General features: G+C 42.2%; 1 protein-coding gene across 1 annotated transcript in view; it reads right to left on the reverse strand.

The window, feature by feature from the left end:
* RYR3 (ryanodine receptor 3) overlaps positions 1 to 18,995 on the reverse strand; it is a 502,054-nt gene that overhangs the window by 280,954 nt on the left and 202,105 nt on the right. Inside the window, 2 exon segments of the mRNA XM_036031373.1 lie at positions 87 to 165; positions 2,378 to 2,452. Coding sequence (XP_035887266.1) covers positions 87 to 165; positions 2,378 to 2,452 — 154 coding nt within the window.

Consider the following 18,995-nt stretch of genomic DNA (forward strand, 5'->3'; position numbering starts at 1 on the left):
CAAAATGAATAACATATTCATTATGCTTCTCAAGAGACCTTGGCCCAAGACCCCACTGAGCAGGAGATCTGGGAATGTGGACTTACCTGTGGCATGTTCTTGTAGACCTACATCAAAGGCAAGTTTATCTGTCTGGGATCTTGACGTAGTCAAACATGTCAGATACTATGAAAGAAAAACAGATGCGAGTGAAGTCACACTCTTCTGTCAGGTCTCGGCATCTCCCTCCTGCGCGGCTCCCAGTGGTTGATGTCAACATTGAGCTACTGTGAAAAGGGCTCTCCTTGTTCGTCGTCATCATGCTTTTGCAATATACTTTAATAACATACTGAAACCTCAACAATGTTCTTACCTGATGACCCAGTGACTTACCTAATGGGACTCTATGTATATAAATAAGTTTGAAATATTAAATATGCTTTCGTTGAAAGATACCCTGAGAAAATTTTAAATTGGGAACAATATAAATGGAACACAAATGACCAACACTAATAGAAGGGTCGATAAACGTTGGTACTTCATTTTGTGGAATATTATGTTACCATTAACTGTTTTTATCAAGGACAAATAATAGCATGAAAACAATGCAAAATACTATATTTGTATAGTTAGCACATATGCAAAATTTAAATGCCTTGCAACCAGGCTAAGAGAAATTCCACCAAACTGATAACCGAAGTAATCTTTGGACAGTGGCAGAGACCATGATGACCGCCCCCACCACTTCTAATTATTTTTTGTTTTTGAAATTTTCCGTGAGCTTTAAAACTTCTCAAATAATGTCTATATATTTTTTTTCCAATTACAAAAATACATGTGCACGTGAAACTTAACAATGATTTTTAGAATCACTTCACAAAGGACAACGAGCCCTGGCCTGTCCCCTGTCTCTGCCATGGACAGGCCTGCAGCTGACCCCAGAATGAGCCAGGAGGCAGGCGTGTACTTGAAACGTGCTTTCTGGGTTATAGTCCTAGCTCTCCGCAGCGGGGAAGTGAAGAATCATTGCAGTGCCCGCAGTCACAGCTCACAGGCTTTATTCTCAGAGCTGCTCCTAAAAGGAGCAGTACTGTATAGAGTTTATGTGAATGGTGAGGGGGATTTGGGGGGAAAGCAGTAAGTCTAATGATAAATAACGTAAGCCTTCATATCTTTACCATGATGTTAGCCCAAGTTTTCAAGGCCAGGAGAATATACTGTTTGAAGTTTTGTTTATTGTATGTACGTAGAAAAAGAAAGGCATTAAGGTTTTATTTACCCTTGTGGATATGCACCAGAGTCTGAAAGATCAGCGATCACCTGTTAGTTCTAGAGATTGTCCTGGTACAATGTTTCCCCACTCTCTAAATGTCTCCATCCCCTGCTCGGGTAACCTTCCATTTGGTCATTTTTGTTCTCTGTCCTTTGCCATGAAGGACTACAGCAGGAGAATGTTAAGGCAGAAAAGGTCAACTTCTTACCAGTGCTCAGGAAAAGAAATGCTGCAATAAATAAATTATTTAAGAGGCAGCTTCTGCTCCCGCTGCCAATTTGATAGTTCAAGCATTGAGATGAACTTTGCAGTATGCTGCAGGTGTAAACATGTGGAAGTGAAGTCTTGAATGAATGTAACAGTTTTCCATTAGGGCCGGAGAAAGAACACCAATGTCGCTTACGCTGACAGGTGAAAACAATATATGTAGGGCTGGGAGTAAATGTATCAGAATTGCACATATTACAGTTGACTGAGATCACAACGATTCTCCTTAACACTCCCCGCCAAAGATCTGCAGTATATGTATTTTACAAATTCATTTAAAACTTGAAAAAAAAATTCAAGTTACATAAGTCATCACCATTTGGGTTCATTGTGATTCTAGATCCCTAGTTAATTATACCTTGATCAGCTGTCTCACACCTCTGGACTAACAAATTATGTTCAAGTTCTTCCAGGATTGAAGGCGGTAGATACCAACCCACTTCCTTCAGCTAGCAAAGAGTAGAAATTTCACAAAATCTTACTTGATTGATTTTTCTTCTATGCTAGTTGTCCTTGTGCACTCAGGAAGTCAGTTATCCCATAGTTTGTGTGGTCAGTGTGACACATCTTTACTGAGCACTCAGTGTGTCAAGGTACTGTACTCGGTGGGATCACAGTCCATGTCCTCATGGAGTGGGGAGGTGGGTGGTTGGATATTATGCAAATGCAAATAAATAGTTACAAATTAAGGTAAGTTGTAAGGAGAAGCCAAGACAATAATGTACTACAATTATCTACATTCCATATGACTCCTGATGTTAACTTGACCTAGACACTTGCTGGTTTCCTGTACTTTTTCCCCCCTTTCCCTTTCCCCTCCTCTCTGAATGGTGAAAGAGGACACCCAAAGGTACTTACCATTTCACTAAAGGAGTGTCGCAGGAGAATCGCGTGGCCATATAGCAGAGTCCTGTGCCCACCCCCTTGTGCTGCCTGTGGGGGAGGAGGAGAAGGAAAAAGGTCAGTGCAAGCCAGGCTGTGGCCTCTCTCAAAGCAAAGCAGCGCAAGAATTCTACAAGACAAACTACAAAGAAAAGACACATTGCAAAGCTCCCAAGGAATTCATTCTAGAAGAGAGTGGCCAGCCTACGGGCGGGGGAAGACTTGCGACCACAGTCATGCAACATCCTTGGGAGAGGGGGTGTGGGGCCAAACCTCTTCTCCAAAGTGGCCCCTGCCTGGGTTTAGCAGGAACCCAGAGCTGTTCTACCAGAGCAGCATGGAGGTGAGAGAGGTACTGCTTACCTTCCTTTGAAACTTCTCAGAAGCATTCAGAGTGAGAGAGAGAGAAACACATGTGATGTAACTACAGCCCAGCGAGAGAAAGGCAGCTTGGGGGCAGGCGTATGGTCACGTTCTGTACCTTGTGGTCTTTTCCCCTCAAGGCTCTTGTGCCTTCTACCCACTCACTGAAATGTGACCTGTTCACCCAAATCTCACCGAGAGATACTGTGGCTGTTCACTCCAGGGCAGCCCAACCGGAGCAGAGGGAGGCATGGGAGAAGAGGCAGCCCACCATAAGGAGCCTGCTTCCTACTTTTTCCCTTAGTCTGATTCACATTCAACTATCCCAACTAAATATGATATGAGATAAAACTACTATTAATCCAGTTATAGATGAGTAGGTAACATGGAAGACTGAATCTACAGAAAATTCTAGAATATTTTGGCATCAATATTTTCAACCTTTTACCTAAATCTTTCCCTGTCATGTTAACCAGCCCTCAGAGACAAATTAGTTTGATCACACACCCCTTTTAGGAAAAGATATTTGCACATAGGCCCTCATCCCTAAATAAACTCAAAAAGTGAATTCAAAGCCTGTGATTAAAATTAATCATAAAGAGAAATTATAGTATTTTTCTTTTTCCTTCTATACACCAAGGGAATGCCTTATGCAGCACACTGTACTCAGAGCTACAGACCCAGAGCTCAAGGGGCTGGTCTGAGGTTCTGCCCCTCTCCTGCATTCGCCCTCCACTGGAGCCTTGGGCAACAGAGGGAAAGCCAGTGGTGTGGGGAGAAGGCAGAGGTTTGGATAATAAAGTCTGGAGTAATTTTATTTCAACTCCATTTGGATGAACAGAATCACTCTGTCAAAGAGATGATTTTTAATGTCATACAATGGACCTACGAAGAAGGATAAACGTGGTATCAGGTTTTTTAAAAGCTGATAACTATATATAACTCTCTGTGTGTGTCTAACTATATATAACCGGCTATGGAGATATTTAAGTGCTCTGCAGATTTTAGTATTATGGAGGAATTAAATGTTCTTCACAATATTTCCAAATTGCTTGAAATAATTTGATCTAACTTTAGTTCCTGTGTTTACAATATAAATGTGTTAACAACTTACATTAAAATTAGTCATACTAAATAATTTTCACAACTTGCCAGTCCAGCTGATATTTTCACTGTACATTTATTTGTATTATTCAAATTAATTGACAGCTCATGATGGCTTATGTTGTGGGTGTGTGCTCCCAAAACCAGTCCCATGTCTCAACGGAGCCACAGACTGAATGATTGTTTCCTAGTGTTGACTACGGGTCACAACGTTCTTCAGTTCATCTTCATTCCTATCAACTCGATAAGTAATCATAAGTAATGAGTCAAGAGTTGCTGACCCCAAAAGGCGGCTCCACAGAGTTTGTGCTCCTCCCCTTCTCTGGTGCTGCTGGAAACATCCGGTACCTGAGTCCTTTCCTGTGGTGACAACTGGGATTGAATGGGACATCACAGCCCTGGAGGTTTCCTCACCTCCTAATGCCCCTTCTGTTAAGGCAGTGTTTCTTAGAAGCTGGTGTGTGTCTGCTGTTGGAACACAGACCGCCAACTCCATTCCACAGCATCTGTCTCACCAGGCTTGGGGTGGAGCCTGAGAACTTGCATTTCTAACAAGGTCCCGGGGACCCAACACTGATGATGCTGCTAGCCCAGTGGCCACAGTTTGAGAACCACTGCTGTAAGGAGTGATCAGGCTTCAGTGCTGGAAGGGGGATCAGTATAGAGGACTCTTTTCTATTGAAGTTTTGATCATCGCCATCCTCGTGATAGCTACTGCTGGGCATGCACTGTGCGTCAGGTGCTTTATGTGCCATCACAGCTTACTCTCATAGCCCTTCAGTGAGAGATGTTTTCTGCATTTCAAAAGTGAGGAATCGGAAGCTCTCAGAGGGTGTCTTGCCATATCATGCACTGGATATGGCGGTGGAAGGAACTGAAGTCAGAGTTGACTCTAGAACTTGAGCTCATTTTGCTCCACTTTTCATAATATAGTCATTCCGCTACTATGTGCAATGCCATGTACAAAGCACCAGGAAAATAGGATACAAAGATATATCGTCAGCTCCACAGTGACGGTGAATTCATATAGCTGGAATTACATGAGCTCTAATTATACAGCAGGCATGGAATTACACTAAGTGTTGTACATGAATCAACTCATTTTATCTTCTTAATTAGTGCTGGGAAGTAACTATGGTAATTATCTCCATTTAACAGCAACACAAACTGAGGCTTAAAGACACGAAGTAATTTACTTAAAGTTGTACAGGTTCCAAGTACAGGGTTGGGATTTAACAAAGATGAGCTACTTAACTTTACGTTACATTGTGTCCTGTATAGTCTGGTCAGGGAGATAAGACTTGTGCATTAAAAAATCATAGAAATAGAAACAACATGTCTGGTAAAAGAGTTGAAGAGACACAGAGCATTGGAGTACAGCGAGAGGGTAAAGGGGGTGTTAAGGAAGAGCTTTATTGAAAAGGTAGACCATAACATTCATTCTGCTGGGACCGTTGACATGTAATGAGAGTGAGAAACAGGGACTCACGTGGGCGAAGGCCTCGAGGTGGAAGAGTATGAAGTGTCCATGGGACTAGCAGACATGTATTTCACTGATCAGTGTTGGGGTCAATAAAACAAAAATAGTTGGAAACAAGTCAGGACACAGATGCAGGGAGTTCACGTTATGGAGTGCTCTGACACACTGTTCTATTGCTAAGGGGATACTGGTGTAGGTTTTTGAAAGGAGAGTGTCCCAATCAAAACTGTACATTCGGGAGATAACCATGACTACGGAGCGGTGGGCAGACTGGAGGTGTTAAACCCTAGGTGCAGAGAAGAGCATTCTCTTACTCAATTTCCACCACAATGTAAGGAGAGTGTGGACGTCAAAAGTCTTGGCATCATCCTTTACTCCTTTCTCCCTCTCGTCACACTCCACAGTCAATCCAAAGCCCCTTTGGTGCCACCTTCAAAATGTGTGCTGTGTCTAGCTACTTGGCACCCCACTGCTACCAGTCTAGTCCAACCTATCGCCCTGTCTCACCTGGACTCTAATCACAGCTACAACTCTGCTTCCGGCTGCGCCCTCCCTGTTTTATATTCTGAGTTAATGTGGCAGCCAGAGCATCCTTTTAAGACCACTGATCACATCACATTACCTTCTTGCTCAACCCCCCAACCTCCCATGGTTTCCTTCACATTTGGAAGTATAACATCCTCACCATGGCCTCCAAGGCCCTGCATCAGGAATTGGCAAATTTTCTCTGTAAAAGACCAGACAGTATCAGGTCTTACATTTAGGTCTATGATTCATTTTGAGTTAATTTTTGCACATGGGAACAAACAGTAGTCTAGTTTCATTCTTTTGCATGTACTATTTAATTATGCCACACCATTTATTGAAAAGTTTTTCTTTTCTCCACTATATGTTTTTGGCTCCCAAGAAGATATAGAAATGGCCAACAGAAATATGAAAAGAATCTCAACCCCGTGAGCTATTAGGGAAATGCAAATCAAAACTACAATGAGATACCACCTCACATTTGTTAGAGTGGATATCACCAATACAAGTAACAACAAAAGTTGGAGAGGTTGTGGAGAAAAAGGCACCGTCATTCACTGCTGGTGGGAATATAAGCTGGTACAGTCACCATGGAAACAGTATGGAGGCTCCTCAAAAAATGAAGAATAGAGTTACCCTATGACCCAGCAACCTGTATTCTGGGTATCTGCCCAAAGGATTTGAAAACATTTATTTGCAAAGATATATGCAACCCTATGTTCACGGCAGCATTATTCTTGGTGGGCAAGACATGCAAACCACCAGTGTCCTTCAACAGATGATTGCTTAATGAAGATGCGGTGCAGATATACAACGGAACACTACTCAGCCATAGGAAAGGATGAATTACTGCCATTGGTGACCATATGGGTGGACCTTGAGAATATCATGCTAAGTCAGACAGAAAAAGTCAAGAACCATATGAATTTACCCATATGTGGGATATAAAACTGAAAGCAACAAACTGACAAGTAAGAAAAGCAAACTCACAGACAGACAACAGTATGGTGGGTACCGGAGGGAAGGTGGGTAAAGGTAGTAAGGGTAAAGAGGCCACATATATCCTGGCAGAAAATGATTTAACTTTGGGTGGTGAGCACACAATGCAATATACAGACCATGTATCATAAATCGTACACTTGAAACCTATATAATCTTGTTAACCAATGTCACCCCAATAAACTTAATTAAAAAGAAAATAGGAAAGATGAACATAAAAAAAGTTAAGTACAAAGACCAGATTGTAAATATTTTAGGTTTGACAGGATGCGTATGGTCTTTCTTATAGTCTGCTTTTTTATTTTAAACAAGTTTTTCTAAATATAAAAGCCATTTTTACCTAGAGAGTCTACACATAAACAGGCCATAGGCTGGATCTGGCTCCCTGGTTGTCCTTGCAGCCCCACTTGATCTGGTTCTCTCCACCTCTGCGACTTCACCACCTACCAGGCACGTTCCCCATCAGTTCTCTGCTCCTGCCCCGTGGGCCTTCCTCTGTCCGTCACACATGCACGCTCCACTGCAGGGCCTTTGCACGTGTTTCCCTCGGCCCGGAATGCTCTTCCTCCAACATTCCCCTGGCTCATTCCCACACGATTTTCAGTTCTGTGCTCAGATCTCTTATTAGAGAAGTCTTCTCACATTGCTCTTTCTAAAAGAACAATCACCGCCAGCTGGTATGGCCAGGTAGATTGAGTGCTAGCCTGCAAATCAAAGGGTCACTAGTTCGATTCCTAGTCAGGACACATGCCTGGGACACAGGCCAGGTCCCCGGTAGCAGACACATAAAAGGCAACCACACATCGATGTTTCTCTCTCTTTCTCCCTCCCTTCCAGTCTAAAGATAAATAAATAAAATCTTTTAAAAATCATATTTACTCTCATTTTTCTGCTTTATTTTTTCCTCACAGCATTTTTCATTAGCTGATATGAATTCATGCTAGTTTCAATGTGCATCCACCCTCCCTACCCATGGACATAAGTGGCATGAATCTTTGATGTGTTCTCTGCCACATCAACATCACTTTTATCAGTGCCTGGCAAATAGGAGGCACTGACTTTCCTATTCATATTCATTTTTCCTGAATGAATAAATAATAACTGGAGGAAGTGGTCTTCTTGTCTCCCTTTTACAATGGGAAAAGAGAGACTTTCCCATGGTCATCTTGTGAGCTTGGGTTTGAATTTGGGTCTACATACAAATTCCACCCTTCCTGCTATTTGATGCTAATTCTGGAATTACACCCCAGAAGAAGACTGCATGGGTCTGTTCGCAAGGAGGATGCAGACACCAAGACCACAAGGCTTCCCTGGCAGGGCAGTTCTGCTTCTGCCACGAGTGACCTTGGCCGCAGTCACTGGCAGGAGGAGGATATTTCGTATGGCCTCACAGGATGGGGGTGGAGCAGGGCAAAGCTGGTGAAGTGCCCTGATGCCAGGTCCAGAGGAAAAATGCTCCACTAGGTCATTATTTCAGTCATCTCACCAGTAATTTCAAAATTAATTCTGTCACTGACATTTCTTTTGGTGGTTCCCGGAGGACACTGCCTCCTAGAAAGATAAACCTGATATAGCAACAAGGAGGAGGGGGAACGTGGCTTCTCTCCAGGCACACATACATGTCTCAAGGCTGTTCGATCTCTACACTGCCTTCTTTTAATAATCTGAAGCCCCAAATTCCACTTTGGGGGCGCCAGGCTCTAGGAAGACTCCTTGCTGAATTTATCACAACCTGTGAGAGCTGTGGGGGCCGCCTCACTGGGGGCACTTGTGAAGCATGGCATCACTGCCTGGATGTGCGTCTGCACTTGCATCTTCCTTTCCCTCCTGACCCCACTTCTGTTTCAGTCTTTGAAGTCAACAAAGAAAGAAGCCTTTCTAAAAAGTCACAGGGTGGCATTTCCTGAACATGCTAGAGGCCCTTTATATTGCCCAGGAGGCTTACTTTGACACAAGTGACAACTAAATAATAATGATGCCATATAGTAAAAAAAAAAACACACACACACACAAAAACAAACCAAACCAAAACAAAAACACCCCAATAACACTGAATAGTAGAAACAGAAACAAGCAACCGAGTATTTTCAGTTAGAAAACATAATGGAAGGTTCTCTTCATGACTGCTACAAGATAATACATTTTCAGGAATTTACTTGGATGATGAGCTAAACCTTTAAAATAAACCCAAGCTAAACGTTTAAAATGAAATGGCAAACCTTTATTCTATAAAATGAAACATGATTTGGTGGTATTCTCATTGTTATAGAATGAGAATACTAGTAATATTTGTAAATGCTAGTTCTCCTAAATTTAACTTACAGATTTAATGCAGTTTTAATAAAAATTCCAATAGGGTATTTTGCAATTGAACAAAATTTCTATAAACTTAAGCTGGAAATATAAACAGTAAGAAGCAAAATTCATTCTGGTAATGATTCAAAAAGAAGACTGTAGCACAATATAGGCAGCCCATAACCAAATCTAAAATGTAGCAAACAATAAAGCAGATTTTTAGTACAATGGGGGAAGGCAAGATTATTAAACAAAACTCTCTATGATATGTAGATAGCAAATCAGAAAAGCATTCAGTAAGACCCACAGGAAATATAAAAGATAGATTCTGGATGGATAATAGAGTTAAGTATTTCATTTTAAAATTAAATTCTAAAACAAGTAGCATGTAATAAATAGTCCACATTCCTCTACAGACCTAATACTTATCCATGCTTTGAAGTACAGATGAACTGGAAGGAAACAAAAGGCAGATTGTAGCAAGATTATGAAACTTCAGAACAATGGATACATCAACATTTAATAGACTACATAAATTCTTTGTATCACTTTAACAAAAGGGTAACATTGAAATATAGGGGGAGGAAAGCATCAAATAAACATATAGGTAAAGAATGAGTATGTGATTCATATCAGGAATAAAATGAAAATAGGTAAAGAATGAGTATGTGATTCATATCAGGAATAAAATGAAAATATATGGAAGAGATTTTATCTCCTCTAGTAATGAAAGGAATGACAATTAAAGCAACTTTGATATATCATTTTCCATCAACTGAATTTGCAAAAATGAGGGAAAAAACCCTAATGCTGTCAGAGTTGCAACTCAGCTGGTATGTTCCAATATAAGGTGACACTGAGTAAAACTCTTTCGCAAAGCAGTACCAGAATATATAAAAGAGCCCTAAGAAGTTCATAATCTTTACTGTAATAGTTCTACTTATGGGAATAACTCAAGAGTAGGGAAAAAAAAAGGGTGCATACTGTTGTGATAAGAACATTATAATGGGGACAAATAAGAACCTGGAAAGAACCTAAATATCCAAAAGAAAAATATTATCGAGTGAATCACTGGCTCCTTCAGGATGTTCTATCTTGCAACCATTAAAGACAATAATTACAGGGGCTAACGGAAGCACAAAGTGTTTGTGATACGCCGCTGTGATAAAGGCAGAATGCAAAATGCCTTCCACAATTTTATTTATGCAAGAGTGACAAAAAACCCTATAAAAATGAGTATAGTCATTTAGCTGGTTGCAGAACTATTGGATTTTTCCTTTTCTGAATTCGTCTTTGACACTATTGCCACATGATTGTTTTAACAAAAAGAATACATGTATGTGGAAGGCAACAGCATGCTGCATGTATTCCAGGGAAGGGAGAGCCACAGAAGTGTTTTGTCTCCTGGTTAAAACTTTAGTTGCTCAAGGTGTGATTACTTTGCTAGAGTCCTCAGCAAACGACTTCACCTGCCTGAAAGGTGGCTGACAATGCTTATCTAGCATGCCTGCTCTCAGGCATTGACTGCAGAGTCTCACCCCACCCTGGTGTTGAATGGAAACCCACAGAGGCAGCTTTTACCCAAGATAGCTCTGATGCCCTCGGAGCTCCCTCAGGCCCAGCTGCAGACTCTGTAGGGAAAAATCACTTGCCACTGGGAGTAGTCATGCTTGGATCCCAAATGCCCTGTCTCTTCTGACCGCCATTTGGGGACCCTCCACCTGGGACCCCATCCTTGTTCCTGGAGACTTGGGTTCTAGCTTTTTCCATGCCTCCCAAGGCTGCCTCCCCAGCTGTCAGATTGCAAGTCCTCATCTTCCTGCTACTGCAGGCCATACCCCCTCTGGCCAAACTCCCAAGACCCCACACCCAGTCACCCACTTTTCTCAGAGGGGTGAACAGATGGGGCTCTCCAGCTGAAAGGGCACTGAAGGAACTGACGGGGCATTTTCCACACCAGCCTTGGATTATAAACTCATAGTAACACAGACAATGTGTTACTTGGGGTATCATTATTTTTCCTCCTGAATAATGGTTAAAGCAGCACACCGGAATTTAGAAGGTGTAGTCCAGCATTGGGGGACACATGCATGGATTAGTTTGACTTGTGATTTGGAGTCAGAACCAGGGACTATGAGAAAAGAAATTCAATATGCGTGTTCTAGCCACCCTAATTCCCTTACTACGTGTGGGATCCTGGAAAAACCCAATGTCGGACACTAGGCCCCTGTCTTCACTGCCTTTTCTGGATCAAATACTCAACTCTTCAGCTAGGTAATCTCCAAGTCCAGCTTCTCCTGGGCTCCCCATCCTGGGACATAACAACACTGAACAAGTATGAAGTGTCTTTTTAAATTTGATGCCTTGATATTCTACATGCAATGGGATGGTTAATATAGGTCTAAAGCTCTTATTCAGAGGTTCCTGAGCCATTGGCTACAGAAAGCTGTGCCATCAGGATGAAATGCCCTGGAGGAGTTTCCTCAGTCAGAAACCCTTCTAGTGACTGTGGGGCAACCCAATCAGGAAAGTGCAGGCCCTTATGATAAATGCACTAGAAAGGAGCCTGGATTCTTGGCATCCTTCATGGGCCTCTTGGGGTATCATTAAAAACTGAAATTATGAAATGGAATTTTAATGAAGTTCAGGGAAGAGGAGGAAGGTGTGGCAGCTGACAGCCCACTCCCCCAATTTCAGTGATCATCCAAGTCTCCCCAGTTGCCTTACTAAAAAGAAGGGCCCACATGTCGGAGACTACAAGGCACAATAGGACCCCACAGAGAACAGGCTAAGTCTGCTTGACAGAGGGCCTATGGCAGCCACTGCTCTCTCGGCTGCTGTGCTCTCGCTTCAAGGCCAGCAGGGTGACCTTGACTCCAGGGCCCCACCTCCCACTCCCCATCACTGTTTATCACAGGAACAGACCATGGGATGCTCCAAACACTGCCTAAAGAGATAGGCTCTCCTCCTCTCTTTCTTTCATTTTTAACAAGGGAAAATAAACAAAATCAAATAATCCAACCACTCACCACTGAAGGCCAAATTTACCATTCCCAGGATTTGTAATTCATTGAATTCAGCCAACTCACCTTCTTGGAAGCATTCAGAATTATTTATCCCAGTAAGAAGATTCTGGAAATCCTATTTTTGTTTATGTCATTAATTGCACAGCCATAAGGAAGTATCTCAGGACAAAAGGATAAAAGGCCGGAGCCTGATGTAAGAAACTGGAAGTTCTGGGTCATGAGTGTCATCTTTAGCAAGGACCTGAACAGCAGGAAGGAATTCCCTCCCAGGAGGATATCCACATTTCTTCTGGGCTCTAGACAATCCAAATTTGACAGAGGATGAGTTCCAGGCCCAAGAGAGATGGCTTCTCTTTTGCACAGATTTGGCCCAGTGGGTAAGGAAAATCTAGAGATGGTTCAGATGAATTAGGGATAGTGGAGGCGACTCTGAGTTCACTGTTTCCTGTGAACCCTTGAATGCACAGCTCAAGACAACTGAGGAATTTCCTGTCAGTTCTTTAAAAATAAGAGCTTCTGATCTATGAAAATGATAGACGTGTGCAACCATTTTCCTTCCCTCTTTTCCAACCTGTGGTGTTTAGGGAATGAGTTAAATGGCTTTTGGAGGTAGGCCTGGGATTTCTTTCAAACCCTAATTCTGACACAGGAGCTAAACATTCTCCAATGAAGGAACAAAGGTGGCTGTTGGGATGCCTCCAAATTGAACACAGGTTCATTCTAGATGCATCTGCGCTTTGCTTTGAAATTAGAGGCCACAGGGAAACAACACAGCCAGAGTGGCAGCTCTAACATGTGTTTGTGATGGTCTCTTTGAAAAGAACAAATTGGCAGGAGGTATTTGTCAGTGTATGACATTCAGCTTGATGACAAGTGTACTTTGGAAAGAGGTAAAGCAATTATTTTCTTCTCTGAATTAATTTTCCCTCTTCCTCCCAGATTTCTAAGAAACTGACATTGCCAAGTTCATTCTTTACATAACAGAACCCTGTCAGCCAGATTTGTCTTCCAGTCATTGCTCTAGCTTTCATCTGAACCTCCCATACTCATCAGGCTTCTGATGATGTGGTGGACCAGTGGCCACATAGGACCAAGGCTTAGAACTCTGCCCAATCATTTCCTTTCACCCAAGGTAAAAAATACATATAATGAGTATTTTCTACAAAGTGTTTAACACATGAAAGTTCAGAATACCTTGACCTGAAAAATCAGACACTGTCTCTAATTGATTATGGAAAAAACTCACTGTTGCTCTGGCCAGGTGGTTCAGTTGGTTGAAGCATCATCCCATACAACAAAAGGTTGTAGGTTCAATACCTGGTCGGGGCACATACCTACATTGTGGGTTTGGTCTTTGGTTGGGGTGCATATGAGAGGCAACTGATCGATATTTCTCTCTCTCTCAAACAATAAATACAGTCTTGGATGAAGATTTAAAAAATTCATTGCTCATTCTGGGGATAATAAAATAGGAGTATGATTTTTATTTCTATCATAAAATTGTTCTTGAGTCCTACTGTACACAAACAAGCTTACCCATGTGGGCTATAAGGGAAAAAATGAACTTGATTATAATTTTTTGTTTGACCATCCTTCCTCTCTCCTGCACTCTTCAGCCTATTTCTTCTCTCTCCTGGATGTCCTTTGTCAACATAACTTCTCTTTCTGTCAATTCTCTAACCTTCTTTGTTCTGTTCCCAGTCATGGTCTTGTTGGATAGTGATCAGTTCATCCTGTTCTCTCTATATCCACATAATAAGGTCAGAGCCAAGTTTATATTTCCAAGAAAGAGAAATAAATGAATGCCTGATCTTTCCTTGAAGTATATGAAGTGGCCTTGGGTGGAGAGGCAGATTCTCAGAGATCTGTGTATGTGTGGGCCTGGAGATGGATAGGGGGACAGTTACTCCTGTCCACGGACCATATGCTGCTTGGAGGGCAATTAAATGATTTTTCTGAACCTTTCATAGGCTGATTCTCTACAGAAGTGGTTCTCAATCCCCACTAGCTATCAGAATCATTGGTGTAGCTTTAAAAATGAAAGCAAAGCAAGAAAAAAACAAATAAACAACAAAAAAAACTATAGCCAAAGCCTGGGCCATTTCCCTAAGATCCTCACTTGGGTCCTGTGTGATGAGGCCTGGGCTCCCAGGTAACTCAGGTGCATGGCCAGGCTTTAGAGCCACCCCTCTAGGACTTCCCCAGTCCTAGGGAAATGCAAATGCAAACCACTATGAGATATTATTCCAGGCCTGTTACAATGGCTACTATCAAAAAGATGAAAGATAATAAATGCTAGAGAAGATGTAGAGAAAAGGGAACACTTATGCATTGTTGATGGAAATGTAAATTGTTTGAGCCACCCTGGAAAATGATATGGAGGTTGCTCAAAAAAGTAAAAATAGAGCCAGCATATGAGTCAACTATTCTGCTCCTGGGTATTCATCCAAAGGAAATGAAAATACTATTGTCAACAAGATATCTGCACCCCCATGCTCATTGCAGCATCACTTACAATGGAAACAATCTGTCAACAGAAGAACAGATAAATAAAATGTAGTTTTGCTATATAATGGAATCTTCAGCCACACAAAAAAAGAAGGAAAACCTGCCATTTGCAACAAGACTAATGTACCTTGAGGTCATTATGCTAAATGAAATAAGTCAAAGACAAATATTATATCATATCACTTATATGTGGAATCTAAGTAAGACACACACTCATAGAAAAAGAGATCATATTTGTGGTTACCAAGGGAGGGATGGGGATTGGGGGAATTGGGTGAAGGTGGCCAAAAGGCACAAACTTCCAGTGATAAGATAAAGAGGTGTAGGGATGTAATGTACCACATGTGACTATCGGGTATAGGAGAAAGTTGCTAAGAGAGTAAATCCTAAAAATTCTCGTCACAAAAAAAGAAAAAATTTTGTAACTCTATGAGGTGGTAGATATTAACTAAACTTACTGTAGGACTCATTTCACAACGTGTGTGTGTCAAGTCATCATGTCGTATACCTTAAATTTATACAGTGTTGCATGTCAATTTTCTCTCAGTAAAACTGAAAAACAAAGATACATTGTAGTTGGTCTCTACTCCTTACACTGGGAGATACTGCTGCTGACTGTCAAGGATCCTCATAGGCTTGAAGCAGCGAGGACATTCTCTAAGAGAGTCCATAGTATGACAGAGAGTCAGAGGGACTGGCTTGGGCCAGGGCAGCTGTAAAAAATCCTGGTGACTCATCACTGTAAGTAGTCAGTATGCATCTATAGCTCTTTATGTAGCCTGAAGAATCAAGGAAGATCTCCCTCAACACACTAAAAAACTGCCATGAAACCAGGGGACAGAAACCACTACAGCAGGCACTCCATAAATAGAGGACGGCATGGTACAGTAGAGCAGATGACCAAAGGAAATCTATTACCTTAAAGGGACACAGATTCCTTTCATACAAGAGGATACATTTGGAAAGACAAGGGTACATGTGAGATGTTGAGTGAGATTTGTTATTCATAAGAAAGAAAAATGCCAAGGTTTATTAATAAAATTAAAATGAAGTTACTGTCTTTTTTAAAAAGTGCACAAGGAGTCCTCATGGACAAACAGATGGGGGAAGGGATGGCAGAGCTGAGGAGCATTTTGCATTCCTGCCAGCACAGAAAAGTCAGGTGAAACAAAGAATCAGTTGGAATTGGACCTATTAGCAGGAATCAGCACATTAACTTATCACTCCTGGTTGCCTTGGGAACAGCTCAATCTAATAAAAGATTGCAAATGAAGTAAATAGTGTTAGAGGTGAAGCAATCATGGCCTAGGTAACTCTTCCTGGGGGAGAGACACAGTAAAGCCTTTAAAAGGCATTTGTGCCATAGGAAACGGCAGGTTATGAGACAAGGAATTGAATTCTATATACACAGGTTAAGTGGAGACTGCATTCTGGAGAGAGCGCCTGGAAATACTGCGGTGCTATTGTTTCGTCCACCGACTGTGACCGAAATCAGTGCAGCTGATAATTCACGGATGTGTATATGCCTGTTGCCCTGTGCATCCAAGTGGCTGCCTGGAAGGAACAATGAACTGGGAAAAGGCAGCTTCTTATCCTCCTGGGGACCAGGGTTGATTGTCTGGGGTCTGAGGTCTGTGGCTCCTACTGCTCAGACCGTTCTCCAGGTGAGGCCGCCTGGGTGGGCTGCCGGGATAGAACAGGTAGTCAATCCCACCACAAAATGTATAACCCTGAGCAGAGCAGAGAGTCTGAAATGCTCGCCTTTGTTAAATAGTCACCCTCCATTTCCCCCACTGTTGGAATTTCTAGATTAAATAGGTGCAGAACATGTTATTGGGCCCAATTAAAGGCAGAGAAAGAACATGAATTTGAGATATTAAAACGTCATTATTCCCCAAATTTGTGTAAATCCTAAAATTGGATCAGGGCTGGCAAACAGTTCTTCACCAAGCAGAGAAGAGTCCCCATGAGTGTAAGACACATAAGGTGAGGCTGCTAGGGTTGACCCGGGTGAGACAGTTCTACAGACTCGGGAACAACCTAGCCGCTGCTCTCTCCTCTGCCGCTGTGTCTCAAACTACGAGTGCAGAGTGCTGCATTAAGTTTTAGAGAATCAGCACCATAACTCTCTCTGCTTGACCGACTGAAGGTGCCTCAGTAATTACGATTCAGGGCCTGTATGCACTGATAAGATAAAAATCTGGAGATTTCTGTACTCCAGCAGCGATTCTGAAAATGTCGAATATCAAGTCATAAACTTTAGAAAATAAACAACTACTTGAAAGACATACACCTAGTTTTAAAAAAAGTAATGCATCCAACTTACCTGCTAACATCTAACCGAAGGCATGAAAGGAGGTATTTTCAGGAGAGGGTCTGCCTGGGTTTCTGTCACTGGCCCCACCCCCACCCGCAGAACGGGGCTCAGGGGTGTCAGGAGAGGAAGACCTTCTCAAGCAAATTCCTACGGACTGTTCTTCAGTAGAAACCTGCATGGTGTTGGCTGCACTGACATTGATACAGCTCTTAACTCCTTTAGAACACCATCCCTGGTCTCCTGCCCATGGCCCTCCACCATAAAAGCCAGTGAGCAGCAGAGAAATGGGGGCGGGAAGCCCAGCGTCACATCCATCATGAGAGGGCAGCAGGTGATGCTTATCGACGTGCTGGCTCCACTTTCTTCTCCATAACCTAAACAGGGCACACCTGGCACCTATCACCTCTGAGACCTCTCCTTCTATCACCAAGAAAGATGTGCATAATTACAACCACCTAGGGCACCAAATATTATCTGAGTTTCTTTCTTTCTTTTTTCTTTTTTTTTGTAAAGCAACAGCTTTTAAGTCAAATCATGTGTCTAGTGCTTGAGTAAACTACTTAGAATGTGGAGTTCCCACACCGAACATAAATAAGCCTCACTGTAACAAGTTCAAAAGCTGGTGCAATTTCAACAACAGGAGCAAAGTATCATCAACATAGTTACTATTTTACATTTTTTCCCAAAAGGCCATTTAAAAATGTAGACAGGAAGAAAGGAAGGAAAGCAAGCTGTTATCTACACTATCACTGTAATTTCCAAAAAAATAAATAAACCCCTCAAATTTATGTCCATTATACTATACTAAAAAAGACAATTGCAGAAAATGAAGAAAGTGTAGGAGACTGTTCTGTGTGGTGTGGGCCCAGCTCCCACTCAGAGATGCACAGGACCCACGCCCATGGATAGGTTCTCCTGTGGGGAATCAGGCCTGCAATGAGCCTAGGCCACTATGAGTCTTGCTTTTTGCTAAAACTCCCTCCCTGAACTGAGGATATTTACTGCACAGTCACTTCCTAAAATCCATGCTAAACCCTCCAAGGATGAGTGTAACTGGTTCAACCACTTTTGCCTTTTCATTTGCAAATATTCCTCTTCTGTGATGTGATTAGTGGCATTGGCTCCTTTGTCTTCTGTAAAAGGTAACCACCTAAAGTGAACTTGTGCAGTGTAAATGAGGACCATCACGTAATGGGTGGAGAAACCCAATAAAGGCCCACCATGGTGGAGGCTGCGGCTTTTGCTGCCCTTGAGAGAAAAGCCATGCTGTCCCTTTTCCTCCACTGGACTTGGTAGTCCGTGTGAATGTCTCATTTCATCCATAATGACTCGGACACTGTGGGCCGGTGTCTGCATCAGCAAAGCAGACCTTCCCATTTATAAGTTAGCTTAATGAAACAAGTCCTACATTGTCTTTATTTTCCTAATTTCTCTGATGACTTTTGAATCTTTCCTCAAAAACAGACATTGGTCCTGGAACAGCATCTGGAGATGTTTAGGAGTGTCTAATGTAGTTCAGAACCCACATTTCACAGATGGGCAGAACAAGGCCCAGAGCATGGCAGTGCCCAGGTCTGAATGCCTGGCTCCCACTAGTTCACCAGATTAGTTCCTTCCCACCAGAGCAACATCTCAGGACTAGAGACCAAGGCTCAGCACCAGCCTAAGAATCAGAAGGGTACCAGACTAGTTGTGGGAGGGTCATCTTGTAAGTTACATAAAGGTCTAACCACTATGCCATACACTTGAAACTAATATTACATGGCAGTGATTTATAACTGGTATGCTGCAAAAAAATGTTAAAACATTCAATACCTGACTATTTAGTCAGGGGCACTGACCTCTTTTCTCTTAGATTGTCAGGTAAAAAAAAAGTTAACAGCCAACACAACAAGAACCATGCAGTGTGAATGAATCAAAGTTATGTTTTGTCAGATCAGCAAAAGATCTATTTTTTGGTGTGCCACAGAATTGCAG

This window comes from Phyllostomus discolor, chromosome 1 (genome assembly GCF_004126475.2).
Source record: "Phyllostomus discolor isolate MPI-MPIP mPhyDis1 chromosome 1, mPhyDis1.pri.v3, whole genome shotgun sequence".
In the NCBI taxonomy this organism is placed as follows: Eukaryota; Metazoa; Chordata; class Mammalia; order Chiroptera; family Phyllostomidae; genus Phyllostomus; species Phyllostomus discolor.